Source organism: Pyrus communis, chromosome 1 (genome assembly GCF_963583255.1).
Source record: "Pyrus communis chromosome 1, drPyrComm1.1, whole genome shotgun sequence".
In the NCBI taxonomy this organism is placed as follows: Eukaryota; Viridiplantae; Streptophyta; class Magnoliopsida; order Rosales; family Rosaceae; genus Pyrus; species Pyrus communis.
The window spans coordinates 22869103-22888342 of NC_084803.1; the positions used below are offsets into that span (position 1 = coordinate 22869103).

General features: G+C 40.0%; 2 protein-coding genes across 2 annotated transcripts; both read left to right on the plus strand.

The window, feature by feature from the left end:
* The first annotated feature begins 14145 nt into the window (after positions 1 to 14145).
* Positions 14146 to 17991, plus strand: LOC137745655 (receptor-like cytosolic serine/threonine-protein kinase RBK1). The gene is made up of 8 exons (XM_068485650.1): positions 14146 to 14459; positions 15004 to 15465; positions 16179 to 16442; positions 16535 to 16689; positions 16777 to 16856; positions 16948 to 17083; positions 17250 to 17399; positions 17488 to 17991. The coding sequence occupies exons 1-8, from the start codon at positions 14447 to 14449 to the stop codon at positions 17650 to 17652; spliced, it is 1425 nt and encodes a 474-aa protein (XP_068341751.1). The 5' UTR covers positions 14146 to 14446; the 3' UTR covers positions 17653 to 17991.
* Positions 17992 to 18005: 14 nt separating this feature from the next.
* On the plus strand, positions 18006 to 19057 carry LOC137745663 (uncharacterized). The gene has a single exon (XM_068485662.1). The coding sequence runs from the start codon at positions 18280 to 18282 to the stop codon at positions 18919 to 18921; it is 642 nt and encodes a 213-aa protein (XP_068341763.1). The 5' UTR covers positions 18006 to 18279; the 3' UTR covers positions 18922 to 19057.
* The last annotated feature ends 183 nt before the right edge of the window (positions 19058 to 19240 follow it).

Genomic DNA, 19240 nt, shown 5'->3' on the forward strand with positions numbered 1-19240 from the left:
TTGTTTCGCATATAGGTGAGACCTATCCCGAGGACAAGCACAGTCACTCGAGGCAAGGGGGTTACGACCCTTCCACATACCAGTGAATGGGCTTTTGGTTTTCCGTATATACCTATATACTGTGGTTTTCCCAAAAAATAATATGGAATGTTTATATGTTTTAAATGTCATGCATTGCGTTTGCCTATTTATTTATGCATTAGTAGTTGCATATATGTATGTTTGGTGCTGCGGACGTACATGTAAGTGTCAGGTAAGTTATAGTTTATAGTGTGACATAATGGTTATATGAGATACATAGAGAGCTCATAACCTGCACCCCTAGTGTTAGTGCTCCCGCCCAAAGTAGGGCACAGTTATTCACGTGATGTTCACCTCCCGCACCACACACTCATCTTGGATCCAAGTTAGGTGCACAGTCCTATCGTATAGATCACTTTAAGTGGTTCCGACTCGTAGGTGACTCGTGATTATTCGCCCAGTCTTCACGTGATCGTAGCACTTGAGCGTATTTATTTACACCCAGTCCTGTCGTACATACCACTTTAGGTGGTTCCAACTCGTGTGCAGGTACAGTTAGTGAGTTGGAGATTTGAGCTCTAGATTCAGCCCTACAGGTCACGTTAGGTGACTCCGGCTAACATATTACATTGCATTGATTGACATTACCTGGGTTACTTACAGTTTATGTAGAGGCATTCGACATGGCATATTTCTGAGCATGTTTTCGATATATGTGTATATTCTATTTTCTGGGAAACTATACAGGTTTTACGGCGAGGGGTTAGAACTTTTGTTAATGAAATGATTTTGAAAAGCTTTGTTTTTGCCCACTCACAATTTCTATTTTGCTCCCCTTCAGGTTCTAGTTTGGGTTACTCTTTTGGTGGCTTACGAGGAATCCACAACATATCTGACAGATTACGACCAGTGTAAGATGACCTCTGGGTGTGTTTAGTTAGTGTTTGTTTCTCTAGACTGCACTAGGTTTTCTGTGCTCTGAATATTGTTTCTTTCACACTTACTTTTGCACTTGTGTGTTAACTACTCTGTGTGTAGTTTGGTTTTGATTTATTCGTACTTTTATTATATTTTTTGCTTCCGTACTATGCACATGGTTACGTCACCCTCACGTGACGGCCAGCACGCCTTGATTTCGGTCGGGGTGTGTCAGTTTGGTATCAGAGCCTAGGTTTGGCAGTCCTGCTTTTTTTTTTTTTTTTTTTTGTGAGTGTTTTAATTGTTTTGGTGTCTTCTGTCACAACTATGCCGCCTCGTAGGGAACCACGTCACTCTGCTGAGCCTAGTTTCCCTGATGTAGCTCAATTGGGGGAATCTATTACTACAACTATGCAGTCGGCACTCCACCCTCCCCAAAGGACTCATTTAGAGACCATGTACAATTTGAAGCTGGATAAGTTTGAGGGCCACGAGGGTTTTGAGGGAGCTGAGCAGTGGCTAGACCATATTGAAAAAACTTTCCGAGTGTTTCATAATCAGGGGAATCTTCCTGTAAAGAAGTGGGTTGAGATGATATCATGGTTCTTGGGTAAGGAATCGTCATCCTGGTGGGAATAAGAGGTCCGTCATTTGATCCCAGAAGAAAGGGTTGACTGGGAAGTGTTTAAGCATTTGTTTCGGAAAAGGTTTATGCCTCCTGAGTACATTGATCGTAAAAAGCAAGAATTTACTGAATTGAGGCAAGGGAAGTTAACGGCGAACGAGTATTATTGGAGGTTCACTGATTTATCTCGTTATTATCCGGAGGTTGCTGCCAATCCGGGCGAGATGCTTCGTCGTTTTCTTTTGGGTACCAAGAAAAAATGACATTCTATGGCGACCACTACCCCTTGCGAATCTTATCAGGAGTTCTATGAAATTCTATTAAGGATTGAGGATTCCGAGAACATGCTTAGTGAGAGTGAGGAAGAAGAAAAAGATGGTAATCAGAGGAAAGACGACAAAAGCAAGGGTTAGGCATCTCTAAGACCTCGCAAGACCTAAAGTTTTAAGCGAGGTGGGACTAGTTCCAGTTCTTCCAGCGGTGGTTTTAGTGCCACTGGTCAGGGAAGAGGTGGTAGGTTTGCTGAGGGTCCTAGGGGCCAGAGACAGGGGGATATTGGTAGAAGAAAGGCTCCGGTTTGCTGCAGGTGTAATAATCGGCATTTTGGAGAGTGCAGGAGAGGCAGCGGTAGTTGTTTCACTTGTGGGTAGATGGGACATCAGGCTGCAAATTGTCCCCAGAGTCAGCAGAGGCCCCAGCAGTCTTTCTTGCCACCACCTGCACCAATCCAGCAGGTCCCAGGCCCTTATAGTTTCGGGCAGATAAGTCATGGTGGTGCCTACTTTTATCATGGTGATGTCATTCCTTATGCTCCAGGATAGTATTCATATCCTCAAGATCCTTATTCTTAGAGTAGGTATCCATAGTTTTCAGGTGGTTATATGTCGTATCCTCCTATTCCAGTGGGTGGATCTCAGTGGTACCAGGGAGGACAGACTCAGCAGGGAGAGATTGCTACTAGTAGTGCGGGATCTTCAAGGTAGTCTGGTCAGCCTAGTTAGGGGCGTAATGTGCAGAGTCGTGGTGGTCAAACTAGTAGAGGTCGTGGTGGACGACAGCAGACCCAGGGGCGTATCCACAATATTTCTCTGCAGGATGCTCAGAATAATCCAGACTTGATCATGGGTACGTTAAATATCCTTGGTTATTTTGCTAGAGTATTGATTGACTGTGGTGCTACACATTATTTTATTTCTCATACATTTGCTCAAGTGACGCAACCTCACCCTACATCTCTAGGGTATGATTTAGAGTTTGCTATGCCTAGAGGGGAAAGATGTATTGTTGATTGTGTCTATCCAGGATGTCCAGTGATGGTGGAGGATGTTGTTATGCCAGCTGACCTTATCCCGTTAGATATTGTTGATTTTGATGTGATTTTGGGCACATATTGGTTGCATTTTAATCGTGCCAATATTGATTGCTACAGGAAAATAGTTACCTTCTATCATCCTGGATTACCTGTGGTTACATTTGTAGGGGAGCAGAGTGGGGTGAGACATGGCGTTATTTCTACTGTGCGAACAAAAAGGTTGTTATCAAAAGGGTGTCAGGGATACTTAGCTCATGTGGTGTTGAATGATGTTGCTCCTAGTAGTGTGGATGATGTAAGGGTAGTCAGGCATTTTCCTGATGTTTTCCCTAACGATTTACCTGGATTGCCACCAGACAGAGATGTGAAGTTCATCATTGATTTGCTTCCAGGTACTAATCCTATATCCTTGACTCCTTATCGTATGGCTCCTGCTGAGTTGAGGGAATTGAATGTCCAGTTACAGGGGATAAAGGTTTTATTCAGCCTAGTACTTCACCCTGGGGAGCTCCAGTGTTGTTTGTGAGGAAGAAAGACGGGACTTTGAGGCTATGCATTGATTATTGGCAATTGAATCGGCTAACAATTAAAAACCGTTATCCATTGCCGCTTATAGATGATTTGTTTGATTAGATTTGAGGTGCTTGTGTATTTTCCAAGATTGATTTGAGGTCTGGTTATTATCAGTTGAAGATCAGTAGTGAGGATGTCCCTAAGACAGCTTTCATAACTCGTTATGGTCATTACGAGTTTCTGGTAATGCCATTTGGATTGACGAATGCACCAGCAGCTTTTATGGATCTGATGAACCGAGTATTCCAGCCGTATTTGGATAGGTTTGTCATTGTCTTCATTGACGATATCCTGGTATACTCTAGGTCTAAATCTGAGCATGTTCGACATCTTACTTTGGTGTTGAAAAGGTTAAGGGAACACCAACTATATGCTAAGTTTGGCAAGTGCCAATTTTGGTTAGATCAAGTGGCATTCTTGGGACACGTCATATCTGCTCAAGGTATTTTGGTGGATCTTCAAAAGGTAGCAGCAGTGGAGAAGTGGGAGCAACCATGAACCGTCACTAAGGTGAGGAGTTTTCTTGGCTAAGTAGGCTATTACCGGTGGTTTGTAAAGGATTTTTTCGTGATTGCTTTACCATTGACGAGGTTAACGAGGAAGGATGTTAAATTTGAGTGAGATGATAATTGTGAGCGGAGTTTTCAGCAATTGAAGTATTGTCTCACTTATGCACCTGTTTTGGCATTCCCGGATGATAGTGGTAATTTCGAAGTCTACAGTGATGCTTCCTTAAATGGTCTGGGATGTGTACTGATGCAACATGATAGGGTGATTGCTTATGATGCACGATAATTAAAACCTCATGAGTTGAATTACCCTACGCATGATTTAGAGTTAACAACCATTATCTTTGCTTTGAAGATGTGGAGACATTATCTTTATGGAGAAAAATGCAAGATCTTTATAGATCATAAGAGTCTTCAATATCTTTTTCACCCAGAGGGATCTTAATCTTCGTCAGTGGAGGTGGTTGGAACTGCTTAGTGATTATGATTGCACGATTGATTATCACCCTGGTCGTGCGAATGTGGTAGCTGATGCACTTAGCAGAAAATCTCAGGGCCGTATCAATGCGTTGTACACTAGTCGTGTTCTTCTTCTGGCAGACTTGAGATCAACTGGAGTGAGGTTAGAGGTAGAAGATCAGGAGGTAGCTTTACTTGCTAATTTTGAAGTTAGGCCGATTTTAATTGATCGTGTACTTGAAGCCCAGATGGTTGATGAAGAAACCTAGGAAATAATTCAAGCAAGGAATCAGGGGAAAAGGAAAGACCTCAGAGTTCATGAATCGGATGACATGCTTATGCAGGAGAGTAGAATGTTTGTGCCAAATAATTTGGAATTAAAGAAAGCAATTCTTGATGAAGTGCATATCTCAGCTTATGCGATGCATCCATGAGCTACTAAAATGTATCATACCATTCAACCATTTTATTATTTGCCGGGTATGAAAAGAGAGATAGATGAATATGTGAGTAGGTGTGCCATTTGCCAACAAGTTAAAGCTAAAAGGAAGAAGTCGTTTGGGTTGTTGCAGCCGCTTCCCGTTCCAGAGTGGAAATGGGAAAATATTACTATGGATTTTGTGTACAAGCTTCCTCGTACACATAATGGTTTTGACGGCATTTGGGTGATAGTTGATCGGCTTACTAAGTCAGCGCATTTTATTCCAGTGAGGGAAAATTATTCTTTGGGCCGATTAGCTGAATTATTCATATCGAAGATCGTGAAGTACCATAGTGTTCCAGTGAGTATTGTCTCGGATCGTGACCCAAGATTTACTTCTAAATTTTGGGTGGCTTTTCAGGAAGCTTTGGGTATGAGATTACTCTATAGTACGACATATCATCCTCAGACAGACGGACAATCAGAGAGAACTATTCAGATGTTGGAGGATATGTTGAGATCTTCGGTGTTACAGTTTGGCGATGCTTGGCACAAACGGTTGGATTTAATGGAATTTTCCTACAATAACAGCTTTCATTCGAGTATCGGCATGTCCCCATTTGAAGCACTGTATGGTAAATCTTGTCGTACACCATTGTGTTGGTCAGAGGTCGGAGAAAGAGTTTTGGTGGGCCTTGAGATTGTAGATGAGACTACTTAAAATGTTTAGGTAATTAAGTTTAACCTGAAGACGGCCCAGGATTGACAAAAGAGCTTAGCGGACCGGCATGCTATTGACAGAGTGTATGAAGTGGGTGATTGGGTGTTTTTGAAGTTGTCACCGTAGAGAGGAGTAGTGCGGTTCAGAAAGAAAGGTAAGCTAAGTCCCAGGTATATCGGATCGTATATGATCACCGAGCGAGTTGGTGAAGTGGCTTACAGACTTGAGTTGCCTTCTAAGCTGGCTAAAGTGCATAATGTTTTTCATGTGTCTATGCTTCGTCATTACATTGTGAATCCGTCGCATGTGAAACCTCCTCAGCCATTGGAAATTAATCCGAATTTAACTTATGATGAGGAACATGTAACGATTCTGGATTGGAAGGAAAATGTTCTGAGGAACAAGACTGTGAGTTTAGTGAAAGTTTTGTGGAGGAATCACTCAGCGGATGAGGCTACTTGGGAGACAGAAGATCGGATGAGAGATTTGTATCCTTGGTTATTCTTTGATCACTAGTGGTTAGTTTGAGTTGTTTTGAATTTCGGGACGAAATTTTATTAAGGTGGGTAGGTTGTGATAACCCGTCCCGAATTATTCGTACCACAGGTGTGGAATGACGTTTTTGCTTCTAGTGGTTATTTGTCATTTGTGTGGTTATTTTGAGGGCTTGGTTGGTTACATCTGAGCCACACATCCATCCTCATCTCCATCACCTTCTCCCGTATACCTTCTATGTCCCGAAGACTCTCTCTCTCTCTTCTTCTTCTTTCTTCGTACGGACAAGACCCAAAACCCATGAAAACATTGTAGATCGAGGTGGAAAACTATACCTTTGTGTTCGTGAGGACTATACGAGTTTAACCATATCAATTTTGGGTATGAATTCCTTCGATTTCACGTCGAACCAGGAATCTCCGTTTTGGTCGCTGTTCATGCACAAGTGAAATGTTGTTGTTCAAGGAATTTGAAGCTTGTAGGAAGCTTAGTGAGGTCCTTAAGAAGCTCAGGGTGGTTCGTTGGAAGGATTTGGACGTCGGGATTGTGAGTTACAGGTTTGGCCAGATTTTGCAAAGTTTCTACGGCGAGATTTCATGGATTTCAGGGCTTGAAAGTGGTAAGGTTTTGTTCTACTTGTTGTAAGCTTCATTTTGGTACCAATTTCATGAAATTTGGTTGAAAAATAAGTGAGAAACGAAGGTTTGAAAATTTTCCTGTTTTCCAGCAATGGCGACGGCACCGGAGGTGTGCCGGAGAAGAAGGCGGAATATTCCGTTAGTTTGGATGGAATATTCTTAACGGCATCAGGTTAAATTTAACGAAATCTGTTAGTTTTAACGGAATATTCCCTAACGCCGTTAGGGTTGCCACACGTGTGCCAGGCACGTGCCCGCACATGGTCGGCGCATTTGGCAGTGCCTTGGCTGGGGTGTGGCAACCCGTGGGAGGTCGGAAAATTATTTTAAAACTATGGGGATGTTCGTGAGGTTAAGTAGATCACGTTGGTGTATTCACACACCCCATTTGAGCATTGTATGAGAAGTTATTATCTAGTTTTGGTTATGTGCTTTAAATTGACGTTTTTATAGTTGTTTCGCATATAAGTGAGACCTATCCCGAGGACGAGCGCAGTCACTCGAGGCAAAGGGGTTACGACCCTTCCACATACCAGTGATTGGGCTTTTGGTTTTTCGTATATACCTATATACTGTGGTTTTCCCAAAAAATGATATGGAATGTTTATATGTTTTAAATGCCATGCATTGCGTTTGCCTATTTATTTATGCATTAGTAGTTGCATATATGTATGTTTGGTCCTGCGGATGTACAAGTAAGTGCCAGTTAAGTTATAGTTTATAGTGTGACGTAGTGGTTATATGAGATACATAGAGAGCTCATAACCTGCACCCTCGGTGCTAGTGCTCCCGCCCAGAGTAGGGCACAGTCCTTCACGTGATGTTCACCTGGATCCAAGCTAGGTGCACAGTCCTGTCGTATAGACCACTTTAGGTGGTTCCGACTTGTAGGTGACCCGCTATTATTCACCCAGTCTTCACGTGATCGTAGCACTTGAGCGTATTTATTTACACCCAGTCCTGTCGTACAGACCACTTTAGGTGGTTCCAACTTGTGTGCAGGTACAGTTAGTGAGTTGGAGATTTGAGCTCTAGATTCAGCCGTACAGGTCATGTTAGGTGACTACAGCTAACATATTACATTGCATTGACTGACATTACCTGGGTTACTTACAGTTTATGTAGAGGCATTCAACATGGCATATTTCTAAGCATGTTTTCGATATATGTGTATATTCTATTTTCTGGGAAACTACACAGGTTTTACGGTGAGGGGTTAGAACTTTTGTTAATGAAATGATTTTGAAAAACTTTGTTTTTGCCCACTCACACTTTCTGTTTTGCGCCCCTCCAGGTTCTAGTTTGGGTTGCTCTTTTGGTGGCTTACAAGGAATCCATGGCATATCTGATAGATTACCACCAGTGTAAGACCACCTCTGGGTGTGTTTAGTTAGTGTTTGTTTCTCTGGACTGCACTAGGTTTTCTGTGCTCTGAGTATTGTTTCTTTCACACTTACTTTTGCACTTGTGTGTTAACTACTTTGTGTGTAGTTTGGTTTTGATTTATTCGTACTTTTATTATATTTTTTGCTTCTGTATTGTGCACATGGTTACGTCACCCTCACTTGACAGCCAGCACGCCCTGATTTCGGTCGGGGTGTGTCATTTGAGCTGCCTCTTGGTGTTCCTTATTAGAAACCTTTTCCCACAAAATCACATTCATGCACTAATCACCCAAAGCATTGTATATTAGGGTATCATTGTCTTTGTGATTTTGTTTTAAGTTTGTGGCTAGGAGATTCATACTTTATATCAAGAGTGTTTTCAAGCTTGTAGCTGCCTCTTGTGTTCTTACTTGAAACCCCAGCCACAAAATCACATTCATGCACTTAACACTCAAATTGTTGCATATTTGGGTTGTATTGTCTTTGTGATTTTGTTTTGTGTTTTTGGTCAAGTTTTCCAAGTTTCAAATCTTTAAACTGACCCCTTTTGGATTCACGTCAGTTTCATTCTTCAAGTGTTTGACTGGTGAAACTGACTAGACATGGAATCCATATTTGCATCAACTTCATCATCATAACAACATTTGCATGATTTGTTCTCGGTGCCACAAGGTGATAAGCTCAGGAGGAGCTGCCATTTTGTGAAGCCCAAAGAAGTTTATCTCGTGTAAGGCAAGGTTACATAAAGACAAGCACATATATGGATTTTTAATTGCAGGATATTCCTCTGGTACCAATTTCATACATTAAACTTATGAATTTGTTTTTTTTATACAATAGATGACACATTTTTAGGAAGAGAATAGAATAACCAAATAGTAGAGTAATCCCAAAATTAATAGATAAAATTTATATCTATTAAACTAACGCCACCGTAACAATTATGTTGTAAGAATCAAACTCAATGCGTCTGATTCTTGTATGTATGAGTCAAACTCACTTACACTGCTGTGAAAGCCTAAAAGTATAAAAGAATAAACTCAATGCGTTTGATTCTTTATTTGAGTCAAGCTCAGTCACACTGTGAAAGACCTAAAACTAATGGAAAGCCATGCTAACCATCCCTCAACTAACCCACGTAGATTGGTATCATCCCTAAGCTCCTCTCTCTCTCTCTCTCTCTCTCTCTCTCTCTCTCTCTCTCTCATATTTTATTTGTTATATCTGGGTTGGTGTCCCACTATGAATTTTAGAGCACCAAACCGGTCAGAAATTAGATAGCAAGTGAAAGTTGAGGTGAGAAATCATATAAATCTGTTTCACTCACTCCCTTGTGTTTCTTAAACCCTTTAAAATAGGAATCATGTATAAATCTGGTTGTTGGATTACATTATTTATGTTGATATCTTGTAACGGATCTACCAAGTAGTTTGAAGACATGAAAGGAATTCAGTTAAACGCACTTGTCTTACTGAAGTGACATTTCCCACTTAATTGGTGAGGTTGGTGAGTCTTGTTGGGTTATGGCCATAATGTATGTTATGTCTAATGTAAAACCGTTTCCCAACTAAGTCATATTAACGGGTTTAGTTCACCCACTTAACTATAATGTTTGTGCTTATTGCTTATGATGGTGACAACATCATTTGACATATCAATTAACTTTAAGGGTGGTGCTATCCACACCTATTTTTACCTCTTACACATTTCTTTCAATTTTTAGCTGTCGAATCGAATGCATTGAAAGAAAAAAAAATATTAAATGACAAAAATTAATAAGGAGTGTGTGAGAGGTAAACATGAGTATGTAAATAACATCACCCTAACTTTAATTGCAATATATCGTGCTTAGTCATATCACGAAAGTACGGTCACACTGTTCTAACCACTGACTTAATTTAGGTCTATTATGTTGTTAAGTTTTGTTTTAATAAGTAGTACACAAATGGTTGATATGAAAAAAAAAAAAAAAAAAAAAAAAAGAAAGATGATAGCTGGTTAAATAATAACTCAATCATCAATTTTCATGTTATTTGGACAAAATTTGTAGACAAAAATAGACGATAGCTGGTTAAGTATTAACCCAATCAGCAGCTGGGTAATGCTAGAGAGACTAAGCTTGTAGACAAACTTTGCAAACTAAATTATTTGTCATCAATAAAAATAAGCTCGTTTATCAAAACTTAAATAATAATCCAATCATTAATTTTTATGTTATTTAATTTACAAAATTTAATCTTCGTTACATTACTAATTAAATATCACAATTACGCATATCAACATTTGTCAAGTAAATCACGACTTTAATAGCAAGATAATGGATTGAATTGGGAGTCAACTGCATATGTCCACTTTTTCAAAGAAGACGTTTTACTGAAAAACATTCACATTTCTCGAATATTTCAAATACACGAAAAATGTTTATTTCTTTGAATTTATATAGTTATACATCAGCAGCTTTCACAAAAACATATTTAGTGGGCTTGAACTTTGAAGTTTTAGTTAGTGGAAAAATTATACATAATATTTATCTAGATATTTGGTAAAAGGTCTTGAATTCGATTTTTTTTTTTGTTGATTAAAAAAATCACGTTGAAATTAATGGAATTTTCTAATTTTATTTGTGTTAGTAACTTAGTATGGTGTTCCTTATCTTTTCGATGTAAAAAATGAATTTCTTAGTTCCAAACTTTTACACCCTCAAATTTTCTTTTTTGACATATGAAATGAGATCCAACCTATAATCTATCACATTTTCTTTTTCTCATCATCACCTGAACTTGTAGAAAGAGATCTTGGCCAATAAATGTCATGAAAGATATGTGCACCTAATACAGACCATCTTCTGATGGGAAATTTTTTTTTTTTTTTTTTTTTTTTTGTTTTTTTGTTAAGACTGCTTGGAAACTCAAATTACCTCCAGAAATTAAGGGCCTATTTGATATCCTATTAAAAAAAATTCATCATTTTTCAAAACATTTATTAAGAACATCTCTTGAAAACAATTCTCTTTAAGACTTAAAAACTTGTTTTGCATGAGATTTAAATTGTTTTTAATTCTTAAAACTTAAACTGGACAAAGAGATCTAAGAAGAGAGGCTCGGAGGAGAGGAGGAGAAAAAGGTAAGAGATGATCAGAGGAAAGAGAAGGAACAAAAAGGATTGGAGGAGATAGAGAAGAGGAGGAGAGAGAGAAAGAAGAGAGGGAACGAAGAGAGGGGATTTGAGGAGAGAAAAAAGATAAAAAAAGGGTAGGAGAGAGAGAGATTTGGAGTGAGAGGGGAGGAAAGAGGGAAAAGAAAGAAGTGACTTTTTAAGTTTTAAAAATTCTAAAAACTCAATTTTGGTGTCTTTAAAGAATATGTTATATTTTTAAGTTAGTTTTGAGTTTAGTTTTTGAAAGTAATCCGACAAAACAAGTTTTAAATACCTAAAACTTGAAAAGTGTTTTGAAGTTAAAACGTTGAATTCAAGTACAGCGCTAAATAGGTCCTAAACTTTTTACATGACTTTACTACTACTACGAAATCATCTAAATACTCAAAAAAGACTTGCTCGATTTTCTTACATATATGATAATTTTAACAATTGTTCTTATGCTACAGTTGCTACTCATTTGTAAAAGTATATTTCCTACTAGACAAGTAATCATATTTTCAGAGAAGTCAAGAGTTTTCATATAATAGTTCCTCGATTACGATTGGATGAGTTTGGCAATAAGATCTTATAGAAGATCTCTTTGTGAGTTTTGTTCACCGTTAAGAATAAACAATCACTCTCTCGTAATTATGTTGTTAAAACATAGGCTGCACCACTTTCAGATGGGTCATGAAGAACCTACTTTTGCCCCCTTTTTTTTTTTGTGGAACAATCAATATTATTTTCGCTAAAGAAAGGAAATGGGCTTAGCCTCGTTCAAATTTATCTTTGGATAGAATCATTTAAGACTTTTATTTACAAGTGAAGAAAAATATCACTAAACCGTAGTACTAAGTGACTATTTTTGTCGTTTGGATTTTGGTTTCCAGCACCAATACGTGATTTGTTACATATCACATGTAAATTTTAATTGGTAGACAATGTTATGTGTCGACCTTCATTAGGAGGCTTGAGCGTGAGAACCTCTCTAAAAACCTCTTTTATCCAAACCTTTCTCCTGTCGGAATATAGTGATGGCATAAAATGCCTCTTTGTCTAATATTACATGATTGAACTACCTCATGCTGTTACTTTTTCTTCTTGCATGCGCACCGCACATATTTCATTTCATTTCATTTTAACACATGATCTAGACTCCTTTCTGCTCATAATTTAAATAAAAAATTCATATGTATGTAAGAAATGCCAACTACGTACATCTCCAAAACTTGGTTTTGTAATTTTAACACATGATTCATATTTATTTGCCACTTTTAGAGACTCATATTATAACATGTAAAATAATTGTACCACGTCACCACACAATAATACACTCATATTACTTGTATGTCTTGACAAACCCGTATAGAGAATTTGGATTTCCTTTTTTACGCATGTCAAAGTTTTGTTATTTGAAAAATCAATATATTGTAATTTTACTCTTGTAAGGAATTCGTCGAACTTTCGTTCACATTATTATTTTTGTATTACAGCGATAGCATTAGACCAGTTCTACCCCCTCCCGATTGTCCTTGCAATTCTGTGATTCAAACCCCCAACCCCAACAAAAACAGTTCCAGCCCACACAAATCAATGGAGCTGTTCGGTGGGCCCAACCTCCCAAACCTAGCAATCGGGCCATTCTCGTTTGCCTCTGTGCCTGAGGCGATATGACGTCATGCTAACATCATCATGAAAAAAAAATTTACAGGTCAAGGTGTCGGAACAAGAGACGATGGCGAGGGAGGAGTCTGGCTTCCCTGCAGTCGAGAAATTTGGATTAGAAGACGAAGTGGAGGAATCCGGCTTCTCTGGGGTAGAGAAAGGAAGCTGGGGAGGCCTTGTCAGTGGCTATGGCTCCCATGATTTCTGAGTTTTGAGAGGGGGAGAGAGAAAGAGTAGGACATACGGAGCGAGGGAGGGACGGATGGAGAGAGGAAGAAAAAGAGGGAGAGGGGAAGGATGGACGGAGAAAACAAGGGAGGGGAGGGAGAGACGGAGGAAGAAAAGGAAGGAGAGGGGAGGGAGGGAAGAAGAAGGAGGGAGGAAAAGAGACAAAAACAAACCAAAGAAAAAAGAAAAAGAAAAATAAGATAAGATTACTTTTTTATTTATTTTTTGAAAAATAAAATTTTATTATTAATTGGCCCGGCATTCAGTTAACAGGGTGAAGATGCACTCGGGCATTATTGTTCATTAAGGAAATAATTGTCGCACTTAGGGGTAGAGTTGCTTTTAGTGGGTTAATTGTTAGTTGTTAAGGAGGAAGAGAATTGCTAGAAACCAAACCTGCACTAGAGTGCATATGCATGCAGTATGATTGTCTTCTAAAACTATTGTAAAACGTCATCTATGGTTGACATTAATATTTGTTTTTACGAAATACCTTTCTTTGACCAAAGTGTATCTTATACAATCTGATAAGAGATACAAAGACAGACAAGTATACACGCTGTTGTGTGTAAATTTCTGTCTGAGTTGACATATTCAAGACCGTATCTCTTATTCTTTGTCTAACAGACTATATGGATAATAATTTACAAAACAGGAAACTCAATTAACTTGCTCCTAAATAAGACGGATTACAAATTACATCCGTTGGCAGTCGCCCTTTGGTTCGTTAACTCCCCACTCCCCCCTCTCATCACGGCAAAAATCACGATCCCTGAAAGCAACGGCTGCGATTACATCACTACCCAATAAAATAAAATAAAAAACCATTTAAATAATTAAGATGTTTTGGGCACAACATATCCAAAAACAAAACACAGAAGAGCAGGTGTACAAAAATAGCAAAATATATACATATATATACAAATATATATACATATATATACAAATATATATATATATATATATATATATATATATATCTGTGTGTGTGTGTAGGTATTTGTGTGTATATATTCCAATGACATCCAAGTTGGTAATTGTGGTGGGAATTTGGGTTTCCTATATTGATCCTCCAAGAATAACCACCTCCTAAAGATATCCCATTTTTACTTCTCTCTCTAAAAGTTTGCCCTCTGCATTTTTTGTTCTTATTCTCCTGCCTTCTCTCTGTCTCTGTCTCTGTCTCTGTCTCTGTCTCCCTCCCTCCACAACTCAATGTAGTTGAGTCTTTTCCTCCTTTTGTATTCAGGAGGGCCTCTTCTTTATTCTTCTGGTTTAGTGGGGTCCCATTCCGGAATTCCTACCCTGTAATTTGGGAAACCCTGCGAAGCCTAAACCATGGCGGTGGAAGGTATGCTCTGCCCCTCCTCTGTTTTTACTTTTCCTTTTTTTGTGTGTTTGCGGCGGCCGGTCGGTTGTTGTGACCCTGCGTGGGCGGGTGCAGGGAAGCTGATCGGCTGCGAAAAATGAATGGGAAGTTTTGGTGTATCAACCTGAAAAGGCAAAAGAAAAGTTTAGGAACAAAATTTTGTATATGCTTCTCCTCCGCCTCTTCCTTTTTTGGCTTGTGTTGCAACCCTTCAAGGGTTTTTATATTTTTCAATCTTTCATCGCTATATATTTATTAACTCAGGCGATGTTCTAATTAATCTAATTTAAATTACGAGAATTGTTGCTCAAAATTGGGTTGCAGAAGGACGAGCGCGCTGTTCTACAAAATTGCACTAAATTGCGAAATTCTAACCAATCTAATCATTCGTTGTTATATTGGTTCCTGAAAAACCGAAAATAAAACATGGAATCTTAAGATAGTGAGAAATTTGTCTTGGTTTTGCTTTTGCTCTGTTTTTGTTTTGTTCATTTCATAACGATTTGGTGGCGCATTGCAATGGCAGAGACCGTAGGAGAAACTAAAGGAAACCCAGAAATGGAATCAGAATCACAAGGCGGTCTGAGGAAGATGGAGTCGTGCGAGGAAGACCCGTCACCGAGGGGCGTGTTGGATATCCCTGTCACCGACTCAGACTACAGCGGCAGCAGCTGCGCCTCGTCATCTTGTTCCGAAAAGACAATGGGCCAGCACAGGACGCTAATGCGCAGCAACGGGTTGCAGATGAGAGGCAAGGGAATGTTCGATGCCTTGAAGAAGAAGTCAGCGAGGCGGTTTTCGACCATTCCAATATTAGCTGCCAGCTACGAACTGTCCAGGAGAAACTTGAGGAGGAGACTGGCACGGATTTGGAGCACCGAGGAGGAGGAGGAGGAGGAAGGCGCTGATGAGATGTCGGTTACGAAGCCGTCATGGAGGAACTTTGATTACGCTGAGCTTGCTGCTGCTACTGGCAATTTCAAACCTGGTGAGCCATTGTTTTCCATTACGTTATTCATTTGGGAATAGAATCAGATTTTGGATTATTAGGACGGTTGGGGCGGTTTCTGTTTTATGTAAGTCGTTCTCGGTTTTTAGTCCAGCTTTTTGACTAAATTTTGTTTGGAAGTCAATTGTGGGACCTGGCTGCTTTACCACACTACTCTAGTATAATGGTTTCAGCCAACCAGGATTAGGTTTATAGTTTCAACTACCTCGTTTATAATATAAAATCAAAAAATAATTAAAAAAAATCCTTTTATTATCGAGCAAAGCGATGGGAAAAGTGATAATCCCCATCCGGAAAGTGATAAAACATACTAAAATGAAAGGTGAAATTTTGGGGTTGCGTTACCCTTGTTTCAAACAAAAACAGTACCATTTATTTATAAAATTCAATAGACAACAAAATTCTTAAGAAAATCAGAAACGGAAGAAAAATCTGGCTTCATATTAATGCTAAGTAATTATGTAGGTTGCCATTGCAATTGACTTTACCTTTGGCACGATTCTGATTTTTACTGCTACTAACTATTTTGTTGGATCCATTTTTTCAAAATATTTCCAATTTATGTTTTTGTTTTTCTTTATCATCATCTATTTATTTTGACAGCTGAAAATGATCTATAGTTTATCTAGGCCGCGCGAATAATTGAAGTGGTTAGTTCACTTATTGAGTTGTGAATGCATAATCCTTGGCAGAGAACCTGATTGGCAAAGGTGGGCAAGCAGAAGTTTATAAGGGGTTCTTATACAATGGAACAGTTGTAGCAGTAAAGAGGCTAATGAAGAAAGATAACGAAAAGGAAAACGAGGATCGAGTTGGCGATTTCTTGGCAGAGCTTGGGATTATTGCACACATAAGACACCCGAATGCTGCTCGCCTACTTGGCTTTGGCATCGACGGTGGTTTGCACCTTGTCCTGCAATTTTCCCCACATGGCAGCTTAGCTTCTCTACTCTTTGGTACCGCATTTGTGTTTACGTTTTCTTAATCCGTTTGTTTCTTCCAGTATCGTGTTCTAGTTTCGCTGATGAGAAGCTATTCTGTGTATCAGGTACGTCAGAATGTATGGATTGGAAGGTCAGGTTTAAGATAGCAATTGGGATAGCACAAGGTCTGCGATACCTCCATCACGAATGCCACAGGCGCATCATTCACCGGGACATCAAAGCCTCTAATATATTACTAACCGAAGATTATGAAGCTCAGGTATTTCTTGTGTTCTTCAGGTCTGGTTAACTTCTCATGTATGGATTTTCTAAACATAATCGGAGTTCTCTTTAACTGTAATTGCAGATATCTGATTTTGGACTAGCAAAGTGGCTCCCGGAAAAATGGACTCACCATGTTGTATTCCCTATTGAAGGCACCTTCGGGTTAGCTCGCAGTTTCAATTGTTCGTTTGTTATGATTGCTAACTTTCATTCGTCATACGTTTTCAGGCTTACGAACCTTCATGTGTTTCAGGTACTTGTCTCCAGAGTACTTCATGCATGGAATTGTCGACGAGAAGACTGATGTGTTTGCATATGGGGTTTTATTACTGGAGCTCCTGTCAGGTCGGCGTGCAGTTGATTCAACTCAGCAAAGCCTTGTGATATGGGTAAGCAAATGTTATGTAAAACTTACTGTGTTTACGCCCCTTTTGCCTTTACGAAATTCAGAAGTGGAAAAGCCGTTAGAATTAGGATAGATCATGAGTTCAATCCCATCTCCATGTATCATAAAATTGCAAGTTCAATAGGCAATTTTTCTTGTGTTATACATAGGCAAAGCCGCTTCTAGATGCGAATAATATGAAGAAACTAGCAGATCCTCGGCTGGAGGATGCATATGATCCGATTGAGATGAAAAGAGCCATGGTAACGGCTTCAATGTGCATCAGTCATCAATCCACAAAGCGTCCATTCATGAATCGGGTATGATATCAGTTTCTTGTTTCCAGTTAATTTGTCTGCCCAACCGTTACGCAAGTTTGACGAATGTTGAGAATTTGTGAGCGTGCAGGTAGTGCAGATACTGAAGGGCGAGGATGGCGTCGCAGATCAGTTGAGAAAGAAGTCTACAGCAGTGAGATCACTGGTCCTAGAGGCATGTGACTTGGAAGATTACACTTGTTCGAACTACCTCACCGATCTCAACCGCTACCGGCAACTGGTGTTGGATCAGTAGACTGCCATTGCTCTTTCTCCTGCAGCCTCTCGTTTTGTAGCTATCAGTGTGAAAGTTTTGGGATTGTAGTACCCTTTTGCTGTATCTTGCCTCAGGCACTCGAACTGAAGCAACTGTTGATTGATTGCTACGTATTTGTAGAGAATACTAGGAAAAGTGGCATTTTGTTATCGTTGTGGCATGGTATGTTATGTTATGAAACGATTAATTAGAAAATTGTACATTCGGACGTTGAACGCAGCCGACGCTCTACTAGTTGAACGATTGGAATTGATAACCTGACAACATAACATACCGTAATATCTAGCAAAAGGAAGTTACTTTTAACAAAGTGTACCCCGTGATGGCTGTGTTTATGTTCTCTCTTCATGTAAACAATTCTGAATCAAGTTGAATGTTTTCCTTGATCAATTTGTCACTCAATCTTTGCATTGGTTCATTAATGTAATAATTGAAAATTTTGGGACCCAAACGAAAATAAATATTTGCAGAAGCACCCTGCACATCATTATACGCAAACACCAACCAGTAAGTTTACCACCAGGGTTCAGTTCGCCTCTGTTCTCTGTACGAAACTCAAATCAACGACCCAGATCCAATTGGATTCAGTCACCGCCGTTCGATCTAATGACACCGGAGGTAGTGCTGCAGGTCGGCCTTCTGATCCTAACCCTAGCGATGTTCTTCGCCATACACAATCTCTCCAGAAACGTCCTGACCAAGCTCCGAACCAACAACCGAGCCAACCTCCAATCGACCCGCCACTTCGTCCACGGGTCGCATCTCCTGACCCGAGCCCGATCCACTCCTCACAAGGCCCAATCTCAGGCCCACGCCAAAAACGCCCTCACCGAGGCCGAGAAGGCGCTGTCTCTATCGCCCAGGGACCCGGGCACACACATCCTCAAAGCCCTGTCACTCGATCTCTTGGGGCACAAAACCTCCGCGCTGAAATCGCTCGACGCGGCTCTGTCGCCGCCTTGCGTGAAGTCACTCTCGGAGAAGGAGCGCGGGGACGCTTTGGTGAAGAGGGCCGAGTTGAAGCTCGGGCTGAACCGGAGGCGCCGGGTGGACTCGGCGGTTGAAGACCTGGTGGATGCGGTCAAGCTGGGTCGGGCGGAGGGGGATGCGACGGCATTTTGTCTTTTGGGTCAGTGTTACGAGTGGAAGGGCATGAGGGATGAAGCCATAGACGCATTTGAGCGGGCCTTGACGGTTGATTCCGGGTCGGATTTGGCCCGTCAAGGATTGGATCGCTTAGGATCCTAGCCCATGAGATTGGTATGATTTGATGGATTGTATTAACTTTTCGGGTTTAAAGGCCCATATTTTTGTAATATTTGTGAGATTTGTTTTCGTTGAGCAGCAGTATATAGTGAATTTTCTTTCTCATGGTAAAAATATACAGAATAAACCTTTGTTGTAGCAGGCCTAGATTAGGCAAGTTGGTTAGAGCATATCTCTTTTTGCACTCGAGTTCAAAATCTTTTGTTTTAGTTCAAAGTTGTTGAAATATCGTCGTAGCAAATTCAGATTAGGCAGGTTGGCTAGAGCGTTGTGCATTGTGTTGTCCTTTGTTTTTTGCCCT

Excerpts from the sequence above, each read along its gene's own strand:
- LOC137745655 (XM_068485650.1), top strand. Across the intron at positions 16,443-16,534 it reads CTTAGCTTCTCTACTCTTTG|GTACGTCAGAATGTATGGAT; the intron begins GTACCGCATTTG and ends TCTGTGTATCAG. Across the intron at positions 16,857-16,947 it reads CCTATTGAAGGCACCTTCGG|GTACTTGTCTCCAGAGTACT; the intron begins GTTAGCTCGCAG and ends CATGTGTTTCAG.
- LOC137745663 (XM_068485662.1), top strand. The coding sequence starts at position 18,280 with ATGACACCGGAGGTAGTGCTGCAGGTCGGCCTTCTGATCCTAACCCTA.